This window comes from Pristiophorus japonicus, chromosome 32 (assembly GCF_044704955.1).
Source record: "Pristiophorus japonicus isolate sPriJap1 chromosome 32, sPriJap1.hap1, whole genome shotgun sequence".
In the NCBI taxonomy this organism is placed as follows: domain Eukaryota; kingdom Metazoa; phylum Chordata; class Chondrichthyes; family Pristiophoridae; genus Pristiophorus; species Pristiophorus japonicus.
Genome location: NC_092008.1, coordinates 5,575,960 through 5,599,374, shown reverse-complemented (window position 1 = coordinate 5,599,374; position 23,415 = coordinate 5,575,960). Strand labels below are relative to the sequence as shown.

The 23,415-nt window shown below is 43.8% G+C and overlaps 1 protein-coding gene across 1 annotated transcript; it reads left to right on the top strand.

The window, feature by feature from the left end:
• The first annotated feature begins 8,819 nt into the window (after positions 1-8,819).
• On the top strand, positions 8,820-19,848 carry LOC139240603 (probable G-protein coupled receptor 139). Its single transcript, XM_070869157.1, has 2 exons — positions 8,820-9,015; positions 18,947-19,848. Exons 1-2 carry the CDS (start codon positions 8,835-8,837, stop codon positions 19,846-19,848), a joined length of 1,083 nt encoding a protein of 360 aa, XP_070725258.1. The 5' UTR covers positions 8,820-8,834.
• The last annotated feature ends 3,567 nt before the right edge of the window (positions 19,849-23,415 follow it).

Genomic DNA, 23,415 nt, shown 5'->3' with positions numbered 1-23,415 from the left:
AAGGCAAATCGTGCTTGACGAACTTGACAAATTTTCAAAAGACACTTGGTGAAATACCGCATAGCAGATTTTCTGGCAATATTCATGCCCATGGTATTAAAGGGACAGTGGCTGCATAGAATGTGTGGAAGCAATCTGGTCCCGCACACTGCAGACATTTCCATGTCACCACCAACCAGCTCTCGTGCAACCGGCATGATCTGCTTCCAGCCTTCCGGTGCCTTGTCTGTGATGAAGTATTCTGATTGTCCCGAAGCCGGTATTAGGTTTTAATTCCTTTTCAGTGCCTGACTGCGGATATTCCTGTGATTAAACACGAACAAAATGTTTACAGGGACAGTTGGATTCACCGGTTCTTTGATTGGTGAGAATTCAAAAATTCAAAGTGACACACATCAACCCCAAACCTCGTCACCTACTCGCTAACCGCTACACGCTGCTCCCGTGAGATGGAAGCCCAGTTGCGGTTTCAAGCTTCAATGCAGGTACAAGCAGAACTCATTCAAAGAAAGTGCAATCCCTGAAGCACCTGATTATTTTCACCGAGCTCCTTCGCAAAGAGTTGAGGTTCGTGTAGAGTGATTTGGGCACATTTTTCCCCACAATGCAACACTTCAAACATAACTCAACAGCTGTAAAGCGCTTTGGGGCGTCATGAGTTCCTGAAAGGCTCTGCAGAAAAGCAAGTCTTCTTTGCAAAATTTAAATATTATAGGCTCGTCCAGGATTTGAACCGAGGACCTCTGGCAATTTTGCATTAACAATTCCCCTAAGCAAGAATCATGCCCGCAGAACACGAAACCAACAGTTGAACAAATGTGGAGATAAGGTATAACCATTATAAGAGCATTTTTTGTGTGTAACGATTTTGATGAGAGGAGCACATGAGACCGAATCAGTGACTTTGCTTTTTCGACATGTCTTCTGAAGCGCCGCACGGTCCCACTCTGACTAACTCTACCTTAAATATATTCAACGACCCAGCCTCCATGGTTCTCTGGAGCAGAAATTTCCATACATTTACAACTGTCTGAGAGAATAAATTCCTCCTCATCTCAGTATTAAATGGGCGCTCCCTTATTCTGAAACTATGCACCTAAGTTCGAGATTCCACCATGAGTGGAAACGTCCCATCTGTATCTATCTTGTCGAGCACCCTCATTGTCTTATATGTTTCAACTTGAATGTGCTGTTGGGACGTTAGTGTATCCAGGCTGCGGGTGGCCACCCCGAGCGCAGCAGAGGGGTTTCTGCATTAGTTCTGGGTGGAGACAGTATCTTTCCCCTTCTCTCTTCCTCTTGTCTGAATCCCGCTGTTTTGTTTTCTGTATTTATTCCCCGGCCTCATTTTATGTGTTTAAAAGGGAACAAAAAGATGAAGTGGGCGTCACTCTGGAACAATTTCTCTCAGTCAAATATATCGATTTAGTGAAGTGAAATAAAGAGCAATTAAAGAATAAGGGAGAAGCCACTGTTGCCCTTTTGACAGGAGAATAAACTAGCCCAAGGCTGTTCATCCACAGCAAGTTTAAACATAATCTTCCTGCATGGGATCCTTTCACGTGGAAAGCAAACGTGATAACGGCCCCACTGCGGAAACCGCTCTGACCAGAAGTACAGCAGAGGGCAGCTGACCAGTCAATGCCTTCAGTGCTGATCGGGAATGTGCTGGCTCACCATAAACAACTTCTGCCCCTCACTGACAGCTGTCAATCCTTCTCCTCTGTTGCCATTTACACAAACATGTCACTGATCCCCACCCACCACCCCACCACCCCACTACCCCACATCCCTGTCGTGTTATCATCCATGTTAGCACAGCGAGGCCGCGGAGGCACCTCCTCTCTCCCCGAGGTTCGTGAACTCAGTCAGTCTGTAAAATTAAAGGTGAACAAGTGTCCCACAAAGGGCAGGCAAAGGAAGAGTGTCTGTAATCTCGGTTTAATTGTTTGTCAACGGCTACCCATGCTGTTGTGTATTTCCAGCAGTTTCCTACTTTCACAGGTGGAGATACCGGGGCTGGACCATGTTCCTAAAATACAATGAGGTCGGGATAAAAGTTCCTCACATACTCAGGGCAAAATAAATGATTGAAGTTCTACAATGGATGAATTAACGATGTTTAAATCAATGAATCTTTTTTCCACATGAGATACATGTAACTCTTTCTTATCAGGTTTTAATTTTGATGGAGGTGCAATTTCTCTGGCCAGGATTCGACCCAGGGCCGCGGTGGGGAGAGCGCCGATTCCTAATCACTGGACCACCAGGGAACGCTGCATTGCTGCATCGTAATGCTTGATGTCATTATTGTCCTTTTCAATCCACTTGTTTCACACCCAAACAAATTGTAACCGCGATCTGAATTTAACGCCACGTGATTCTTTGAAATCGCCTTTAAATGATTCGATAAAACACTCCTTATACCACAGTAAAACAGCTTCGATTCCAGGTCAGGGCGGTATCTTTTGTAACATTGTTTTAAAATTCAAACCTTTACAAATTGATGACATTCAGCTAATGTGAAAAAATAAAAATTCATTTAATCACCGTTAATTAACCGATAATCATTTTCAGAAGTAATCTGTCTAACTCTGCCTTAAATATATTCAACGACCCAGCCTCCATGCTTCTCTGGGGCAGAAATTTCCATAGATTTACAACTGTCTGAGAGAATAAATTCCTCCTCATCTCAGTATTAAATGGGCGCTCCCTTATTCTGAAACTATGCACCTAAGTTCGAGATTCCACCATGAGAGGAAACGTCCCATCTGTATCTATCTTGTCGAGCACCCTCATTGTCTTATATGTTTCAACTTGAATGAAGGAATAGATATTTGTTTATCTGCTTTGCACATAACAACAAAAACAGCAACACATATTGATAAGACGTCTTTAACGTTGTGAACCGCCGCAAGGTGCTTCAAGGAGTATTATGCGCTGAACAATTGACAGCGAACCGCATACGTAGAACTTAACGCAGCTGGCCAATAGCTTGTTCAAAGCATTTTGTTTTAAGGAATGTCTTGAAGGAGGAAACAGAGGTAAAGAGGCGGAGAGGTTTGGGCAGCGAGTTTCAGAGATTGCGGCCCAGGCAACAGAAGGCACGGCCACCAATGGGTGAGCGATTGTAAGCAGGGATGCCCACCAGAGCAGAATTAGAGGAGTGCAGGCATCTCGGGCTGTTGTGGGGCTGAGGGGGATTAAATAGATATGGAGGAGCGAGGCGATGTTGCGATTTGAAAAAAAAGGATGGGATTTTTAACTCGAGGTGTTGCTTCACCGGTAGCTATTGTTGGTCAGCGAGAACAGTTGTGGTGGGTGCGTCGGACTTGGTGCGAGTTCGGACACCAGCGGCTGAGTTTTGGATCACCTCTAGTTTATGCAGGTAAAATGTGGGAAGTGAGCCAGGATTGCTTTGGAGTAGACAACTCTTGAGATCGCAAAGGCATGAATGAGGGCTTCAGCAGCGGATGAGCTGAGGCAAGGGCGGAGACGGTTGATGTACAGAGGTGGAAATTGGAGGTCTTATAGGGACATTGACAGATCCAGTGCTTGGGCAAAACTGTAGTTGAATCTGCGAAAGTGTGAGTTGTTCATCATTACAGTCCAAGAATTACAAACCTAATATTTACTAAATGGTGAGAGATTAGGAATTGCAGATGAGCAAATGCTTTGAAAGTCCCGATAAAACAATGACTGGGAATTACACATTGCAGGGTAGAACAGGTTAAGAAATAATTGATAGGGGAAAGTGGGAGGTGTGAAGAGCTGTACTTATTAGCAGTAACATAATTGTAGTCGAAAAAAGTGTTGCCCGCTATAAGCAAGACAGAAATAGACTACATGTGAATAAGATCAAAGATAATAAAGGATCAAACACACTAATAGGTGTAGTATACACACCACCCAATAGTGGAAGGGAGGTGGTGGAAGAAATATGCCAACAAATGATGGAAGAGTAAAACACATAAAATAATAACTATGTGATTTCAACTCCACCAATATTAATTGTACAGAATAGTTAGGTAACGGGGTTAAGGGAATGGAGTTCCGACCATTTGGACACAACTCCTTTCTAACCCATGATTTAAAAAGCACAATAGTAGAGGATTCGCTTTTGGAATTACTAATGAGGAATGAACCAGAGCAGATACGAGAAGCAACATTGGGGAGAATCAAGGCAAAGGTGACCATAATATAATAAGATAATAATTCAGAACGACGAAAGTATGAGACCAGGGTAAAGGACTGGAGAAAAGCTGATTTTGAGGGGGTGAGAATGGAACATTGCAAAATAAAATTAACAACAATATTGGCAAACAATGACAGAAAACAGCAATGGGAAATATTTAAAATGTTGTTCAGCAGCGTTCGAGAACAATTTACTCCGTTAAAAACACAAACATGCTAAACACGAATTAGACACCATGGACGAATGATACAATGGGCATAAAGGAACAAAATAGGTAAGGAAATAATCGTGAACTAAGCACATGGATAGCATGATCAGGGAGAATATGAAGAGATTAGGAAAGGTCAATAAAGTACTGAGGAAGGAAAAGTGGAAGTATGAAATTAAAATTATTTAGGAACATAAAACAATATAATAAACTATTTTAAAAGGCACATCAATAAAAAATAGGGATATGAATAGGATAACGAAGGAATGGACTGCTTAATACCACAGGTAACGATAGAGAGCTGGAAGACATATTAAATAATTATTTTCCTTCAGTATTTACCAGGGAGCTAGAACATTTTGACGTGACATTGATGATGACATTAGTAATGAGATAAGTACATTTAAAATAAAATGAGTGGATATACTATTGAATGGCGGTGCAGGCTCGAGGGTCTGGGTGGCTTACTTCTGCTCATATTTCTTATGTCATGCTCTTATGTAATTAATCATAGTCAAAGACGATGAAACCCCTGGTCCCGATGGATTATATTATCGCATTTTAAAATAATCCAGGAAAGAAATTGCAGAGGCATTACTCTACACATTAAATAACTCATTCGAAAAAGTTATAGTGCCAGTGGACTCGCAGATAGCTAACATAATACTTATATTAAAAAGGAAGAAAGATTATGTTCAGGGAACTGTAAAGCAGACAACGTAACATCAGAGGTAGAAAAAAAATAACGAAATCCCTACTAAAGGAGAAATTAGAAGATCATCTAGAACCCAAAAATTTAATAATGAAAAGTCAGCATGGATTTTAAAATGGGAAGACTTGCTTGGACAACCTCACTGAACTTTTTGAAGATCTAACAGAGGCAGTCGACAATAGAAATGCAGTAGATGTAATATACATAGCTTTAAAAGGCATTCGATAAAGTACCACATAATAGACAAGTGAATAAGGTCAGAGAATATGGACTTTCGGGACAAATAGCAGAATGGATAGTTAGCTGGCTTCAAGACAGAAAGCAGAGGATGGGGGTAAAGTGTAGCGATTCATAGTGGCAGTAGTCAGGACATGGTGTTCGACAAGGATCAGTCCTCGAACCACAGTTGTTCACACTTTCTGTTAAAGATTTAGACTTTGGAACCAAAACAGAATTTTTGAATAAGCTGATGACACCTCATTGTGGGGCATAGTCAATAGAGAGAAGACCAGCAACAAATTACAGGAGGATAGACTGTAAAATGTTATGTAAGTATGCAAAAAGGAAAAGATTAGAAAAAGTAAAAATGGGTCCCTTAGTGGGTGAGACAGGAGAAATTATAAAGTGTAATTAGAAATGGCAGAACAATTAAACACATACTTTGTGTCTTCATGGAAAAAGGTACAAAAAACCACGCAGAAATAGTGGCGAACCAAAGTTCTGGCGAGAATGAGTAACTGAAAGAAAATAATACGGAGAAATTAGTGGGACTGAAAGCCGATAAATCCCGTGGACCTGATGGCTTACATCCTAGGGTTTTGAATTCGATGGCTATAGAGATAGTGGCTGCATTGGTTTTCATCTTCTAAAATGCCATAGAGTCTAGAATGTTTCCTGTGGATTGGAAGGTAGCAAATGTAACCCCCCCTATTTAAGAAAGGAGGGGGAGAGAAAACGGGGAACTACAAAGCAGTTAGACTGATATCAGTAGAAGTTAGCTAGAATATATGAGTCAGGACTTGGTAACAGGGCACTTAGAAAAAAATAATACGATTGGGAAGAGCGAACACAGGGTTTAGCGAAACAAAGAAAATAGGTGCAGGAGTAGGCTATTCGGCCCTTCGAATCTGCACCACCATTCAATAAGATCACGGCTGATCATGCAACTTCAGTACCCCATTCCTGCTTTCTCGACATACCCCCTGATCTCGTTCGCCGCAAGGGCCATATCTAACTCCCTCTTGAATATATCTAACGAACTGGCATCAACAAATTTCTGTGGCAGAGAATTCCACAGGTTAACAACTCTCTGAGTGAAGAAGTTTCTCCTCATCTCGGTCCTAAATGGCTTACCCCTTATGCTTAGACTGTATCCATTGGTTCTGGGCTTCCCCAACATCGGGAACATTATTCCTGCATTTAACTTGTCCAATCCCGTCAGAATTTTATATGTTTCTATGAGATCTCCTCTCATTCTTCTAAATCCCAGTGAATATAAGCCTAGTCGATCCAGTCTTTCTTGATATGTCACTCCGGCCATCCCGGGAATCAGTCTGATATACCTTCATTGCACTCCCACAATAGCAAGAATGTCCTTCCTGAGATTAGGAGACCAAAACTGTGCACAGTATTCAAGGTGAGGCCTCACCAAGGCCGTATACAACGGCAGTGAGACTTTCCTGCTCCAAAACTCAAATCCCTTCCATTCCATTTTGCTTACAGCTACCAGTCTTTCTTTTCATTGTGGACCGTACCCTGTAGGAATATTGTACAGTTCTTAATCATGAAAGCCCCCTCACAATCAGTAGACAGACGAAATTCTCATTCCTATCTAGGCCTCCAATCATTATGAAAGGGAAATCAGGTTTGTCGCATCTGTTAGAGATTTCTGAGGTTGTAAGTAGCAGAATAGATATGGGGGAGAGCAGTGGATGTGATATATTTGGATTTTCAGAAGGCATTCAATAAGGTACCACACAAGATGTTATCAAACAAAAATTAGGGCCCATGGGATTGGTCGTAATATTCTAGCATGGATTGAGGATTGGTTAACGGGAAAAAAAACAGAGAGCAGGAATACAACAGTCATATTCGGGTTGGCAGGATGTAACTAATGGTGTACCACAAGGGTCAGGGCTTGGGTCTCAGTTATTCACAATCTATATCAATAATTTGGATGAGACTTCCGAATGTATTATATACAAGTTTGTTGATGATACAAAGCTAGATGGGAAAGTAAGCCGTGACGTTGATGCAAAGAGGCTTCAAAGGGATATAGACAAGATAAGCAAGTAGCCAAGATCATGGTAATTGAAAGATAATGTGGAGACATGGGAATGTGTCTACTTTGGGGAACAAAATGGAAGAGTGGAGGGTTATTTAAATGGTGAGAGATTGTGAAAAGTTGCTGTTCATGGGGACCTGGATGCCCTTTTATACGAATCACTAAGAGATAACATGCAGGTACGAAAGGAAGGACATATATGTCATTCAGGGAATGCAGCGAAGGTTCACCAGGCTGATTCCTGGGATGGCGGGATTGTCACGTGTGGAGAGATTGAGTAAACTATGCCTATATTCTCAAAAGTTTAGAAGAATGATTGAAACATACCAAATTCTTACAGGGCTTGACAGCATAGACAGGGAGGATGGTTTCCCTGGCTGGGGTTTCTAGAACACGGGGTCACAGTCTCAGAATAAGGGGTCGGCCATTTGGGACAGAGATGAGCAGAAATGTCATCACTCAGAGGATGGTGAATGTTTGGAATTCTTAACCCGGGGGTCTGTTGAAGCTCATTCATTGAGTATAGTCAATACAGAGATCGCTAGATGTTTGGATATTAAGGGAATCAGGGGATATGGGGATAATGCAGGACAGATGGGTTTTTACTACAATCCAGTAGGTGCACGATCACCCTTACCGATATTATCTTTTTATTCCAGTTTATTTAATTGCATTTAAATTCCATAGCTGCCATGGTGCGATTTCAACTCAGGTCTCTCGATCATTAGTCCGGGCCTCTGGATTACTAGTCCTGTAAAATAACCACGATGCTGCCGTACCTGATTATTTAAAGAGTCAAAGATCCTGCATGCATTTTTTGCAATCTTATCAAGTTGTCCTTCAAGGAGTAGTATACGTAAACAATCAAGTCTGTCTATCTGCACCCCATTTAAAATTGCACCATTTAGTTTATATTGCCACTCCTCATTTTTCCTCCCAAAATGTATCACTTCACACTTGTTAAATTTTACCTATCGTGTGTCTGTCCATTTCAGCAGACGTTCTATGTTCCCCTGAACTCTGCTCCCCTCCTCACTGTTTTCTACATTTCTGCGTTCCGTTTCATCTGCAAACTTTGAGATTATGCTTTCAGACATGTCCAGGCCCTCAAGCTCGATCAAAAGAAACCCTGCCATTAATATAGAACCCTGATTGAAAGGGGTTAACTGAAACTGGTTTTATCTTACTGTAATTAATGTCAGTCTCCACGGGGTAACAGAAGCTGTTTGTTCAGTGACTGTATCTAATGTCAGTCTCCACAGAGACTAATTGTATCAGTGCAGGTTTTACTTGTTCTATTAAAAAAGAACTCCTTTCAATGTGTTTTCCCATAGTGTCAGTGAGAGCATCCCCTCCAGCACTATCAGGGATTTGCGTGCTGCTCCACAGAAAGGGAGGCAGAATCTGAAAAAAAGTGGATAGGAATGTTACAGCAATGGATCGGTATCTGAAAACAGTGGATTGGAATGTTACAACGATGGACAGGAGTTTCATCTTGCTTTTTAACAATCTTGTTGCATATTATGATAGATTGCCATTAGAATCGCGAATCCGTGGCGTACTTAAGACTATTCAACACCTTTACTATCCGCTCCTTGCTGCTGTTGGTGTTCCTGGTAAGTCTCTGTGACCAACTGTTAACTCTGCAAACCATTGTTAACTGTATTACTGTCCTTGTAATGTACTCTCCCCTTTTTGCTGCTCTTGGTGTCCCTGGTAATTCTCTATAACCGACTATTAGATCTGTAAAGCATGATTAACTGTGTTACTGTGTGTGTCATTTAAATCTTGGAGCACCCAAGTCATTGTCTTCAGTCCTCCTCACAAACTCTGTTATCTATCTACCAACTCAGCCCCATCACTGGCAAATGTCTGAGGCTGAACAAGACTGTTCAAAACCTGAGCGATCTATTTGAACCTGAGCAGAGTTCCAAATCATATCAGATGAAAGCAAAACAATGCAGATGCTGGAATCTGAAATACAAACAGAAAATGCTGGAAATCTCACCGGGTCAGTCAGTATCTGTGGAGTGAAGCAGATGTAACATATCAGTTCGTTGCCCCTGCGCCAGAAGTGGCAAATGTTCAAAATGAACAAATTGTTAAGGAGCACTGAAAGGAGGAGGGGAGGAAAGAACAAAATGGATGGTACGTAATCGGGTGGAAGACAGGAGAGATGTGAGAGACAAAAGGGATGATGGGCCAACTTGAAATAGTAGTATCGGAAGTGAGAAAAAGATTAGCTGAGATAGAATGCAAAAGGGAGGATAATTATAAGCTGCCGTGGGAAACAAAGAGAGAGAAAAAATACATCAGAGTAAAATATGGATAAAGGTTCAGCTCTGAAATTGTTGAACTCGATTTTGAATCCAGAGGGCATAAAAGATCTTAAAGGAAAGGTGAGGTTCCTCGAACTTGCGTTGAGCTTCATTGGAACAGTGCAGGAGTCAGAGGATGGACATATCAGGATGGAACTGGAGTTGAGAATTTAAGTGACAGGCGAAAGGAAGTTTCCTTTCCTTACAGACTGAACGGAAGTGTTCCAAAAAGCAGTCACACAATTTGCATTTGGTCTCCCCAATATAGAGGGGACCGTATCGTGAGCAGCAAATATTGTATACTAAATTGAAAGAAGTACATGTAAATCGCTGTTTCACCTGGAAGGAATATTTGGGGCACTGGATAGTAGGAAGGGATTGGTAAGACAGCAGGCATTGCATCTCCTGTGCTTGCACGGGAATGTACCATGGGAAGAGGAGGTGGTGCTTGACGTGATTGTGGAATGGACCAGGGTGTTGCGGATGGAGCAATCCCTTCGGAATGTTGAGAGTGGCAGGGGAAGATGTGATTGGTGGTGGGTCACGCTCGAGCTAGCAGAAATAGTGGAGGATGATCCCTTGAACGTGGAGGCTGGTGGGGTGAAATGTGAGGACAAAGGGAGACTTGTCATGGTTCTAAGAGGGAGGCGAAGGTTCCAAGAGGGAGGGGAAAGTGTGTGAGCCGAGGTGCACGAAGTAGAATAGGCATGGAAGAGAGCCATGTTAACCATAGGGAATGGGAATCCTTGGTTGAGAAAAAACGAAGAAATTTCAGAGGCAATAGTGTGGAAGGTCGCATCGTCAGAGCAGATGTGATGCAGATCGAGCAACTGGGAGAATGGAATGGGGTCCTTACAGGATGCGGGGTGGGAGGAAGTGTAGTCCAGGTAACTGTGGGAGTCAGTGGGCTGAAAGTGAATGTTTGTCAATAGTCTATCACCAGAAATGGAGACAGAGAAGTCGAGGAATGGAACGGAAGAGTCGGAGGTGGATCATGTTATGCTGAGGGAAGGGTGGAAATTGGATGCAACGTGAACAAAATGTTCAAGTTTAGGGCGAGAGCAGGAAAAGGTATGGATACAGTCATCAATCTATCAGAAAACGCGGTGTGGGAGGGGACCCGAGTTGGAGTGGAAAAAAATGTTCCACATCTCCCGTGAACGGAAGGCATAGCAAGGACCCATGCAGGTTCGCGAAGCAACACTTTTAATTTGGAGGAAGTGAAGGGAGTTCTAGGCGAAGTGTTCAAGATGACAACAAGTTCAGTCAGGTGGAGGAGGGTGTTGGTGGTGGGGAACTGGTTGGGCCGCTGCTTGAGGAAGGAGCAGAGCACCCTCAGGCCATCCTGGTGGGCGATGGAAGTGTAGAGGGATTGGACGTCCATGGTGAAAAGGAGATGGTTGCTCCCGCAAAACTGGAAACTGTTAAAGCGACAGGGGGCATCGGAGGAGTCGCAAATGTGGATGAGAATAGGGTGCAAAGGGGGAAAAAGTAGAGTCGACATAGGAAGCAATCCATTCCATGGGACAAGAACAGCTGCAACGATGCGTCTACCGGGTCAGTCCTGTTTGTGGATCTCAGGAAAGAGGTAGAAGTGGGCTAAGCGGGTTTGGTGAACTATGTGGTTGCTGGTCCACCACTGACCTCATCTCATCTGGAAACCTTACCTCCACAGGTAAGGTTTCCAGATGAGATGAGGTCAGTGGTGGACTGGGAAATGGTGGCTTGATGATCGGTAGTGGTCATGGTGCAGGAGTAGGTAGGAGGAGGTGTCAGAGATTTGGAGATCAGCCTCTGCAAGATAGAGGTCGGTTCATCAAACAGCAGCAGCGCCACCCTTGTCATTGATAGTGAGTAAGACAGCTGTCGACTGCAGGACGATATCAATGGTCTGGTCAGGTTGGCAAAACAGTGGCACATGGAATTCAATCTGGAGAAGTGAGAGGTAATACATTTGGGGAATGCGAACAAGGCAAGGGAATATGCGCTAAATGGTAGGATACTGAGAAATGCAGAGGAACAACGGGACCATGTTTTGCATCCCACAGATCCCTGAAGGTACCAGGACAGGCAGATAAGGTGGTTAAGACGACCTATGGAATGCTTGCCTTTATTAGCCGAGCCAAGGACATAAGAGCAGATAAATTATGCTAGAACTGTAAAAATCATTAGCTTCAGTACTGCGTACAATTCTTGTCAGAGCATTACAGGAAATATGTGATTGCATTGGTGAGAGTACAGAGGAGATTTACAAGGATTTTTCCAAGACTAGAAAATGATATCGATGAGCAAATATTGGACAGGCTGGCGCTGTTTTCTTTGGAACAGAGGTGTGTGAGGGGAGTCTTAATTGAGGTGTACACAATGATGAGGGGCCGACGTAGTGTGGATAGGAAGGACCAATTTCCAGTAACAGCGAGGTCAGTAACCAGTGGCCATATCTTTAAGGTAATTGATAGAAGGATTAGAGGGGTGTTGAACAGAATTTATATTACCAAGTGTGTGGTGTGGGTCTGGAAATCACTGCCTGAAATGATGGTGGAGGCAGATAATCTTATTACATTTAAAAAGTACGTGTATAGTCATTTGAAGTGCAGTAACCTGCAAGGGTATGAACCAAAACCACTGAAACGTTATTAGGTTGATAACTCTTCGTCGACAGTGGCAGACTTGAAGGGCCGAATGGCCTCTTTCTGTGCTGTAAATTTCTATGATTCTATGAATTCTCACATCCATGTACCATTCTGGTAACATCCTCTGCACCCACTCTAATCCTTGACATCATTCATAATGTGTCATTCTCAGAATTAGACACAACACTCCAGCTGGGGCAGAGCAAATGATTTCTAAAGGTTTGATGTTCGGTAGTGGATTTGTGTTACACTGTGTCTCTGTTTTAAAGCCAAGAACTCCGTATGCTTTTTTTAACAGCTATCGCAATGTGTCCTAGCACCTTCAAATATTTCTGCAGGGATTTCCCATGTCTCTCTGATCTTGTACCCGCTTTAAACTTTTACCGTTTAGTTTAATTTGCTTCTGCGCATATTTCCTACCAAAATGTATCATTTCACACTTTTCTGTGCCAAATTGCATCTGCCATGTGTCTGCCCAATTCAACAGTCTGTGACCTTCTGAAATTCAGAATCATTGATTTTATTTTCATTTTATTATTAGATTTATTTGCTTGCAGAATAGGTGTGATGCTGTTAAAGCCGGTATTACTTGTTCATGCATAGTTACCCATGAGAAAATGACTGGCGTTCATCTAGAGCTGCTGCAGTCCATGTGGTGAAGGTGTTCACACAATACTGATGCTGAAGGAATTTCACAATTTTGAACCAGTGACGATGAAGGAACGACGCGAGATTTGAAGCATATGGTAGCATAGTGCTTATGATGCTTGACTAGTAATCCAGATACGTGGACGAATGAATCAGAGTAATCACATACTCGGGGGAATTTTAATTAAATTAAATAAACAAATCAGGAATAAAAAGCAATATCAGTCATGGTAACCATGAAACTAATGGATTGTGGTAAAAATAAACGATCTGATTCACTAACGTCCTTTTGGGAAGGAAATGTGCTGTCTTTACCCATTCTGACCAAAATGTGACTCCAGACCACATTAATGTGCTTGACTCTGAAATGGTCGAGCAAGCCATTCAATTGTATAAGGTGGCTCACCACCATCTTCTCAAAGGCAATTAGGGATAGGCAATAAATGCTGGTCTTGCCAGTGATGCCCTCATCCCAAGCATGGATTTAAGGAAAAGTCGATGTCTGAGCTGAATTATATCCCCTCCCGTTTGCCTCATCCCCTTGATGCTAATTGTAAGCATGCAATTACTGCCTGGGGGCGGGGGGTGAAAAGTATTTATGGTAAAATGCTAAACATAAAAAAACTAACGTTTGCATTTTCGGGATGCAAATCCTTCACTGGACATTTGGCAATGAGTTGGGCCTTGAACACGAGGATGAAAAGTTTAAAATCGAGGCATTATCGGACTGGGCACCGTTGTAGGTCACCGAGCAACGGGCAGGGTGGTTGGGTGAGCGAGACTTGGAGTGAGTTAGGACACGGGCAGCAGAGTGTTGGCTGAGACAGAAATGGTTGTAATTACTTTTAGATTTAACTCACATCTCCCCACACCTGGAACAATCTGTCTCGGAGGATAACAAATGACTGTGAATTGGTTTCAAGCCAAGCCTTTGAGAGGCAAAATCTTAGTCCAATTCATCAGCACGCTGTGATGTTTGATATCTGCCGAGGTCTTCAGACAAGGACGGAGACATTTGTCCCGGGCAGTGGAGCTCAACGGGCGGTCTCTGATCGGGCGCCCGTTACACTCAGCACCGGATATTTAGTTGTACTGCAGTGAATGACGGATTTCCAGGCATAGGTCTTCAATTATCAACACTATTTTCCAGCAAAGCTTTCTTCGAAACTCTGTAAAGCTACTTCTGTGTCACAGAACTAATCTCAGTAATTCTGCACCATCGACACACCCGTAATCCCAAAATCCATCATCCTCTTTTAAAAAAAAACATTACGGCTCTACTCGAGATAAGTTTCTCATTGTATAACATGCAATGTGCCTCTAAACAGGAGGGCGGACAAACAGCCAGTAATTGTACAACATGCAGTGAGCCCCTAAACAGCAGGGCGGCGTGACACAGAAACACTGTCACTGTCGTTTTAAAGATAAAGGACAAGTCACATTTGATTTTTAAAGAGACAGAAGCAGTAATACGGATTTTTACACAAGTCATACAGGCTTTGTACAGGGACAGGACCAGTTTCACAGGCTTTTAAACGAGACAGGACCTGTCACACAGGCTTTTTTAAAGACAGGGCTAGTCACACAGGCTTTTTGCCGAGACAGTACCAGTCACACAGGCTGTTTAACGAGCCAGAAGCAGTGACATAGGCGCTTTAAAGAGACAGAACACGTCTCTACAATTATACAGGGCATTTGTGAGACCACACTTGGTAAACATAAAAACATTAGAAATAGGAGCAGGAGTAGGCCATGCGACCCTTCGAGCCTGCTCAGCCAATTAATACGATCAGGGCTGATCCGATGATGGAATCAGTTCCACTTCCCTTCCCGCTCCCCATAACCCCTTATTCACTTATCGTTTAAGAAATTATAATCTCTGTCTTAAATGTATTGAATGTCCCGGCATCCGCAGCTCTCTGAGGCAGCGAATTCCACAGATTTACAACCCGCTGAGAGAAGAAATTCCTCCTCATCTCAGTTTAAATTGGACGGCCCCTTATTCTAAGACCATGCCCCCTAGTTCTAGTAAACCCATCAGTGGAAACATCCTCTCTGCATCCACCTTGTCAAGCCACCTCATAATCTTATGCATTTCGATAAGATCACCTCTCTTTCTTCTGAATCCCAATGAGTAGAGGCCCAACCTACTCAACCTTTCCTCATAAGTTAACCCCCTCATGTCCGGAATCAACCCAGTAAACCTTCTCTGAACTGCCTCCAAAGCAATTATATCCTTTCATAAATATGGAAACCAAAACTGCACGCAGTATTCCAGGCGTGGCCTCACCAAAACCCTGTGGAACTGTAGCAAGACTTCCCTGTTTTTATAAACAATCCACTTTACATTAAAGCCGAGATTTCTTTGGCATTCCTCATCACTTGCTGTAGCTGCAAACTAACCTTTGATGTTTCATGCACAAGTAACGCTCGATCTCGCTGTATGCAGCACTTTTCATTTTTTCTCCATTTAAATACTAACTTTCTCTTTGACATTTTACTGCCTCAACACTTTCCAACATTATACTAAATCTGCCAAATGTTTGCCCACTCACTCAGCCTGTCTATGTCCTTTGGCAGATTTTTTTAATCCTTCTCACACATTGCTTTTCCTCCCATCTTTATATCATCAGCATATTTGGATATATTACACTCGGCCCTTTCTTCGAAGCCGTTAATATAGAGTGTAAATAGTTGGGTTCCCAGCACTGATCCCTGTAGCACCCCATTAGTTGCTGATTGTCAACCCGAGAATTAATCAATTATCCCGACTCTCTGTTTTCTTTTAGTTAGCCAATCCTCTATCCTTGCTACTCTATTACCCACAAAAACGTGAATTTTTAGTTTGTGCAGTAACGTTTTATTTGGCACCTTGTCAAATTCCTTCTCGAAATCCAAATACACTACACCCACTGATTCCCCGTTATCCACCCAGTTCGTTACATACTCAAATAATTCCAGCAAATTTGTCAGACATGAGTTCCCTTTCATAAATCCATGCGAACTCTGCCTGACCAAATTATGCTTTAACAAATGTCCCGCTACTGCTTGATTAATAATGGATTCCAACATTTTCCCAGCCACAGATGTTAGGCTAACTGGTCTATAGTTTCCTGCTTTTTGTCTGCCTCCTTTTTTAAAAAGGGGCGTTACATTTGCAGTTTTCCAATCTGCTGGGACCTCCCGAGAATCTGGGAGATTTTTCTAAATTACAACCAATGCATCCACAATCCCTACCACTACTTCTCTGAAGACCCTAGGATGCAAGCAATCGGGTCCAGGGGGTGTATCCGCCTTTATTCCTATTATCTTACTGAGTACCACCTCCTCAGTGATTGTGATTGTGTTAAGTTCGTCCCACCCCATTTGCCCCTTGACTATCCACTGTTGGGAATTTGTTTGTATCCTCTACCATAAAGACTGATACAAAATATTTGTTAATAGTTTCTGCCTTGTCCATGTTCCCCATTACTAATTCCCCAGTCTCATACTCTAAGGGACCCGGATTACCTTTAGCCACTCTTTTCCTTTTATATACCTGGAGAAATTCTTGCTATCTGTTTTTATATTTTGTGCTAGTTTAATTTCATTATCTATCATCCCTTTCTTATTAATTTTATTGTCATTCTTTGCTGATTTTTGAAAGCTTCCCAATCTTCTGTCCTCTCACTAGTTTTGGCCACTTTGTATGCCTTTGTTTTTAATTGGATACCGTCCTTTATTTCTTTAGTTAAACACGGATGGCTAGCTTTTCTTTTACACCCTTTTCTTCTCACTGGAATATATTTTTCTTGAGAGTTGTGAAATATCTCCTTATTTTTACGACACTGTTTATCAACCGTCCTAAACTTTAATCTATTTCCCCAGTCCAATTTAGCCAATTCTGGTGTACTGTGTCCTTTTCTGGTCACCTTGCCTAAGTGAAGTCAAGGTTCATTAGATTGGAACCTGGCATGAGGGCATTGCCCAATGTGAAGCGTTTGAGTAGATTAGGCCTATATTTCATAGAGTTTAGAAGAATGAGTGGTAATCTAATTGAAAAATATATAACCCGTAACGGTCTTGACAAGCTTAATGCTGGGCAATCTAAAACACGGGGTCACAGACTCAGAAGAGTGGCTCGGTCATTTAAGAATAAAATAAGGAGATATCTTTTAACTCAAATTTTTGTGAATCTTTGGAATTTTCTATCCCAGGGGCATGGGGATGCTGAGTTTTTGAGTACATTCCTGACAGAGTTCGATATATTTTTGGCAATTACGGGATATGAGGATAGTGCCAGAAAGTGCAGTTGAGTTAGAAGATCAGCCATGATCTTGTTGAATGGCAGAGCAGGCAGAATGTGACAAATGGGCTCGGGGCAGCACGGCCTCACTGCACTGCAATTTGTGTGCGCACTAGGTCCATGCAGCAGAGCAGGTCTCCAGTCGGCCTGGTTAACCCTTGCCACTGGTTAAAGGCCTAGCTCTGTCAAGCCCGTGTGATGGCTGATGTGCCACGGTCATCACACGTTAAAACATCCACGCACAGGCATCTTCCACCCCTGGAGTTCAGGACTGGAACATCGGGTGCTGCATTGAAACATCTATGAATTTCAGCCTTCTGCAGTGGAAGCACGTCATCCTCGTTCTAGGGACGACCTATGATGATGAGTCCAGACCGTATTTCTTATCTTCTTATGCTGCACAGGCTATAAACGCGAAAGGACAAGTCACACATGCTTTTGAAAGAGACAGGAAAAGTCATACATGCTTTTTACGGAGAATAAACTCTAAAAAGACGGGCTTGAAATTCGTCTCCTGATTCTGATTACCGTTTTCAAATCTCCTCCCAATCTTCTCTGTGCCAAGGAGAACAACCTCAGCTTCTCCAGTCTTCCCATGAAACTCAATTCCCTCTGAGGGGGCCGCACAGAACAGATAGTTTTGGATTGGTAATTCAGAGCGTAAATTCTAGGCCCTCATATAGTTCTGACAGATGCTCTGTTGCCTCCTGCTGCCCTTCAAAATACACAATCCCTAAAGATTTTAACTGAAGTACTGAGGATAAGAAAGTACTTTCATATTTTCCCGTCTAATATTCTCTGAACACGTGAACACCAACAGGTGAAAAAGTACACGGATAAATCTTCCATTTGACTTCAGATACTTCACAAAATCGTTTGCCTGTGAGATAAGACATCTGATTTTGATGTGAATAAATGCATTTAGAGGGGCATTACCTGCTCAATGATATCTACTTATTACAATTCATGTCTATTCTTTGCAATGTAATTTGGAAAATCTTCCCTTCAGTCAGGTACAATTTGTGTATTTCAACAAAAATGCCGAAAGCTCAAACTTCAACACCTTCTTACAACTAGTTATATTTATAACTGCAGTGCGCTAACATTTATTATCTTAGCATTGTCTAATTACATGCATATATTTTAAATACAATTGTCTGTAATTATTGCACGTCAAGTTTGCAGTTTTTGTATTTTGCTGTTGCATTTATTTTCTGTTCTAAGTATAATGAATATTCTAACCAGGAGCAGGTATCCCAGCTGGATTTCCCCCTCCCTAACACAGTGGGACAGAAGCGAACTGCACCGCTCGACTGGTCCCGGGACATCAAGGCTTCGTGGGAGATTCTGGTCCTTTGCGTTCCTGGGACCTCGGGCGGTGCTTTTGCCTGCTGGGCTAAAGGTAGATCTATCATATAATCTCTAACTGATCAAACATCTGTTAGTTTCATGTTACGTTTATCGCTATTTCCTTTCTTCATGCCACAATGTATTCCACCATTATCTTAAATAAACCCTGTATTCCGCTCCACGAGTAATATACTAGACGACATCGATTAATAATGGTAATGCATTACAGACTTCACCCCAAATCTAATTAAACTGTTGCTCTTGCTCCCAGCCTGATATATAATTATCCTGCTTTTTTTCCCCTCTCTCACAGTGAACTTAGTGTCGATTGTGATCCTGTCTCGGGGAAAGTGCGGTCTCTCCAAATGTGTAACTCGGTACCTGGTGGCCATGGCAGCGGCCGATCTAATGGTCGTTATCCTCGATCTGATATTGAGGCACATTCCGGTTGTTTATTGGCGGCAGTTTCAATTTGTGCGGTCCCTCCCTGTGTGTAATATCCACGCCGTCCTGCTGTATGCAGTCACAGACTGTTCTGTCTGGTTCACCGTCACTTTCACCTTTGATCGATTTGTGGCCATTTGTTGTCAGAAGCTGAAAACTAAGTATTGCACCGAGAAAACAGCGGCTGTGGTTCTGGGAACAGTGACTGTACTGAGCGGTTTAAAGAACATTTTCTGGTATTTTATTCTGAACCGTTGGTATTTGCTTGCGACCGTCCCCTGGTTTTGTGATGTATCAGCGGCTGTTCTGTATTCGCCGGTCTGGACAGCAATCGAGTTCCTACATAATATCCTAACCCCGTGTGTCCCGTTTGTTCTGATTCTGCTGCTCAATGCTCTCACTGTAAGACACATTTTAGTGGCCAGCAGAGCCCGCAGGAGACTCCGGGGTCCCAGCAGTGGGGAGAGGCCCAGAGACCCAGAGATGGCGAGCCGCAAAAAATCGATAATTTCACTGTTTGTTATCTCCGGAAATTTCATCCTGTTATGGGCGGTATTTATGTTGTATTCTATATATTACCGGATGTGGTGGTTCGGGTATAAGTCTGTCAATATACCTGATTATGTAAGTGCACTTGGATTCATGCTGCAGATGCTGAGTTGCTGCACAAACACTGGTATTTATGCCGTGACTCAGGCAAAGTTCAGAGTGCAGCTCAAGAATTTGGCAAAATATCCCTTTACTGTGCTTGTGAAATTCATTAAACGATGAGAAGAAGCAGAGACTTTGCAGACTCAGACTCCATGTGGCGTGATATTGTTAGCGAGCTGCTCTCCCACGCCTGTCCACTGGGCGAGTGATCCGGGTGAATAATGACAATCGCACATACTACACTTGGATCCCTGTGAGGGGCCAGTGATTTGGGTGAATATTTACTCACTCACACACTGTCTACACTGTACTCACTGTGTGAGGCCTGTGATCAGGGTGAATATTAACACACTCACTCACACACTGTCTAAACTGGGCTCCCTGTGTGAGGCCTGAGATCAGGGTGAATATTAACACACTCACTCACACACTGTCTACACTGGGCCCCCTGTGATGAGGCCTGAGATCAGGGTGAATATTAACACACTCACTCACACACTGTCTACACTGGGCTCCCTGTGTGAGTCCTGTGATCAAGGTGAATATTAACACACTCACTCACACACTGTCCACACCGGGCTCCCTTTGTGCGGCCTGTGATCATGGTGAATATTTACACACTCACTCACACACATTCTACACTGGGCTCTGTGTGTGAGGCCTGTGATCTGGATGAATTTTTTGCACATTCGCTCACACACTGTCTACACTGGGCTCCATGTGTGAGGCCTGTGATCAGAGTGAATATTAACACATTCACTCACACACTGTCTCCACTGGGCTCCCTGTGTGGGGCCAGTGATCAGGGTGAATATTAATATGCTCACTCACACACTGTCTACACTACGTTCGCTGTGTGGGGCCAGTGATCAGGGTGAATATTAATATGCTCACTCACACACTGTCGACACTGGACTCACTGAGAGTGGTCAGTGATCCGAGTGAATAACAAAATGCTCACTCACACTCTGTCTAATTGGGCTCGCTGTGAGCAGCCAGTGATCCGGGTGAATATTAATAGGCTTACTCGGACACTCTTTAACACTGGACTCCCGGTGGGGGGCCTGTGATGCGGAGGAATATTAACACACTCACTCTCACACCCTCTACACCAGCTTCCTTCGAGGGTTCGGTAATCAGTGTGAATATTAACATGCTCACCCACACAGTTTTTCCACTGGGCTCACATTGAGGGGCCAGTGATCCGGGTGAATTTTAATAATCTCAGTCAAACAGCGTCTACACTGGGCTCCCTATTACTGACCAGTGATCGAGGTGAATATTAACAGGCTCACTGATACATTTTGTACACTGGGCTCATTGTGAGGCACCAGTGATCCAGCTAATATTAACTCGCTCACTCACACAATCTACACTGGGCTCCCTGTGACGGGCCAGTGCTCCTGGTGAATATTAACACGCTAACTCACATATTGTGTATACTGGTCTCCCAGTGAATACCGGTGATCCAGCTAATATTAACTCACTCACTCACACAATCTACACTGGGCTCCCTGTGACGGGCCAGTGCTCCTGGTGAATATTAACATGCTAACTCACACATTGTTTACACTGATCTCCCAGTGAATACTGCTGATCCAGCTAATATTAACACGCTCACTCACACTGTCTCCTCTGGGCTCCCTGTGACAGGCCAAGTGCTCCTGCTGTATTTTAATTAACTCACTCACACAATGTTTACACTGTGCTCCCTGTGAGCGGCCAGTGATCTAGGTGAATATTAAGAGGCCCCCATAAAAAAAGTTTACATTTGGCACGCTGTGAGGGGCCAGTGATAAGGGTGAATGACAACACGCTCACTTACACACTGTGTACACTGGGCACCGTGTGAGGTGCCAGTGATCCGGGGGAGTACAATCACACTCATTAACACTCTGTCTACACCAGCTCCTCTGCGAGTAGGCAATGATCTGGAAGAATTTTAACACACTCCCTCATATATTATCTATATTGGGCTCTCTGTGAGGGGCCAGTGTTACGAATTAATATTAACATACTCACTCACACACTGTCCACACTGGGCTCGCTGTGTGAGGCCTGTGATCAGGGTGAATATTAACACACTCACTCAAACGCTGTATACACTGGGCTCCCTGTGTGAGGCCTGCGATCAGGGTGAATATTAATACACTCACTCACACACTTTCTACACTGGGCTCCCTGTGTGAGCCTGTGATCAGAGTGAATATTAACACACTCACTCTCACACTGTCTACACTGGCTCCCTGTGTGAGGTCTGTGATCAGGGTGAATATTAACACAATCACTCACACACTATCTACACTGGGCTCTCTGTGTGAGGCCTGTGATCAGGGTGAATATTAGCACACTCACTCACGCACTGTCTACACTGGGCTCCCTCAGACTGCCCAGTGATCCGAGTGAATACGAACATGCTCACTCACACGCTGTCTGCAATGAGCTCCCTGTGAGGGGCCAGTGATGTGGGTGAATATTAACGCACTCACTCTCACAATGTCTACACCGGCTCCCTTCAAGGCTCCGTTATTCAATGGGAATATTGACACGCTCACCCACACAGTTTTTCCACTGGTCTCCCTTTGAGGGGCCTGTGATCCAGGTGAATATTAACATGCTCACTCACACATTGTGTACACTGGGCTCACTGTGAGGGGCCAGTGATCAGAGTCAATATTAACACATTCGCTTACACACTTTCTACACTGTGCTGCCTGTGAGGCATAGACAGTGGTGTGCAGCACTGAGGGACCCAATGAGGGCCTCGCCCTCCAAAAGCTCGGTGTAGTGCCCAAAAAGCACCGAAGTGGAGCGGGGGGTGGGGGGGGGATTTTGCCGAATCGCACGCTTCACCTGGTATCTGGGCATTCTCTCCCCGACAGTGGTCCTTGTCCACAAGCCTGCTCCCTACTCTACTTCCCACCTTGTCGCGATTAACTTGTTACAGTAACTGACCAGAGAGTCCTCTCCCCCTCCTCTCCCCCTCCTCGCCCCCTCCGCTCCCCCTCTCGCCCCCTCTTCCCCCGACTGGTAAAGTCTCCGCGCACTGCACCCTGTTGCCAGCACCATGTCCACACCCAACGGTAAATCGGCTTCAAGTGCTCCCGGGGAGTGTGTGCTGTGCCTGCACTGAATCTCCCAACAGGAAGCCTGTTCCTGGGGCCTGTGTGTTGCTCGGCTGCCATGCCATTCTATCTCTCGCTCTACGCCACTCCTGTTAACGGGCACTCCCTCTCTCTCTCTCTCTCTCTCTCTTTACTTTTGCTTTTGGCTGTTTGTACCTGACTGGGCCGGGTGTCATTGCAAGTCCAGCTAGCCTGCTCGGTTTTGCAAAGTTTTTTACCATTTGTCAAGTCTGCCTTTACAGCCTGATTCTAACACTCGGACTCCCGCGGACATCTTTTCTTTTGTGGGAATATGCGGAGGGTGGAGGAACTCTGACTTATAGATTAACGTGCAGATTAGAACGGGGAATTGCAGTTTTCACAGCCGTTCGTGAGGACTCACTCCTCCCCAGGTTAGTTTGCGTTTGAGCGGAAGGCCAGGCAGTAGCAACTGGTAACTCAGAAATACGGCAGGAAAGATCGGCTGGCCTGTCGAGCTTTTTATTCGTACAGCTCCAGAGATCTTCGGCCTGCACGAGAGCCTTGCACCTTTACTGAGGTACTCTTTCCCCTGGTTGATGCC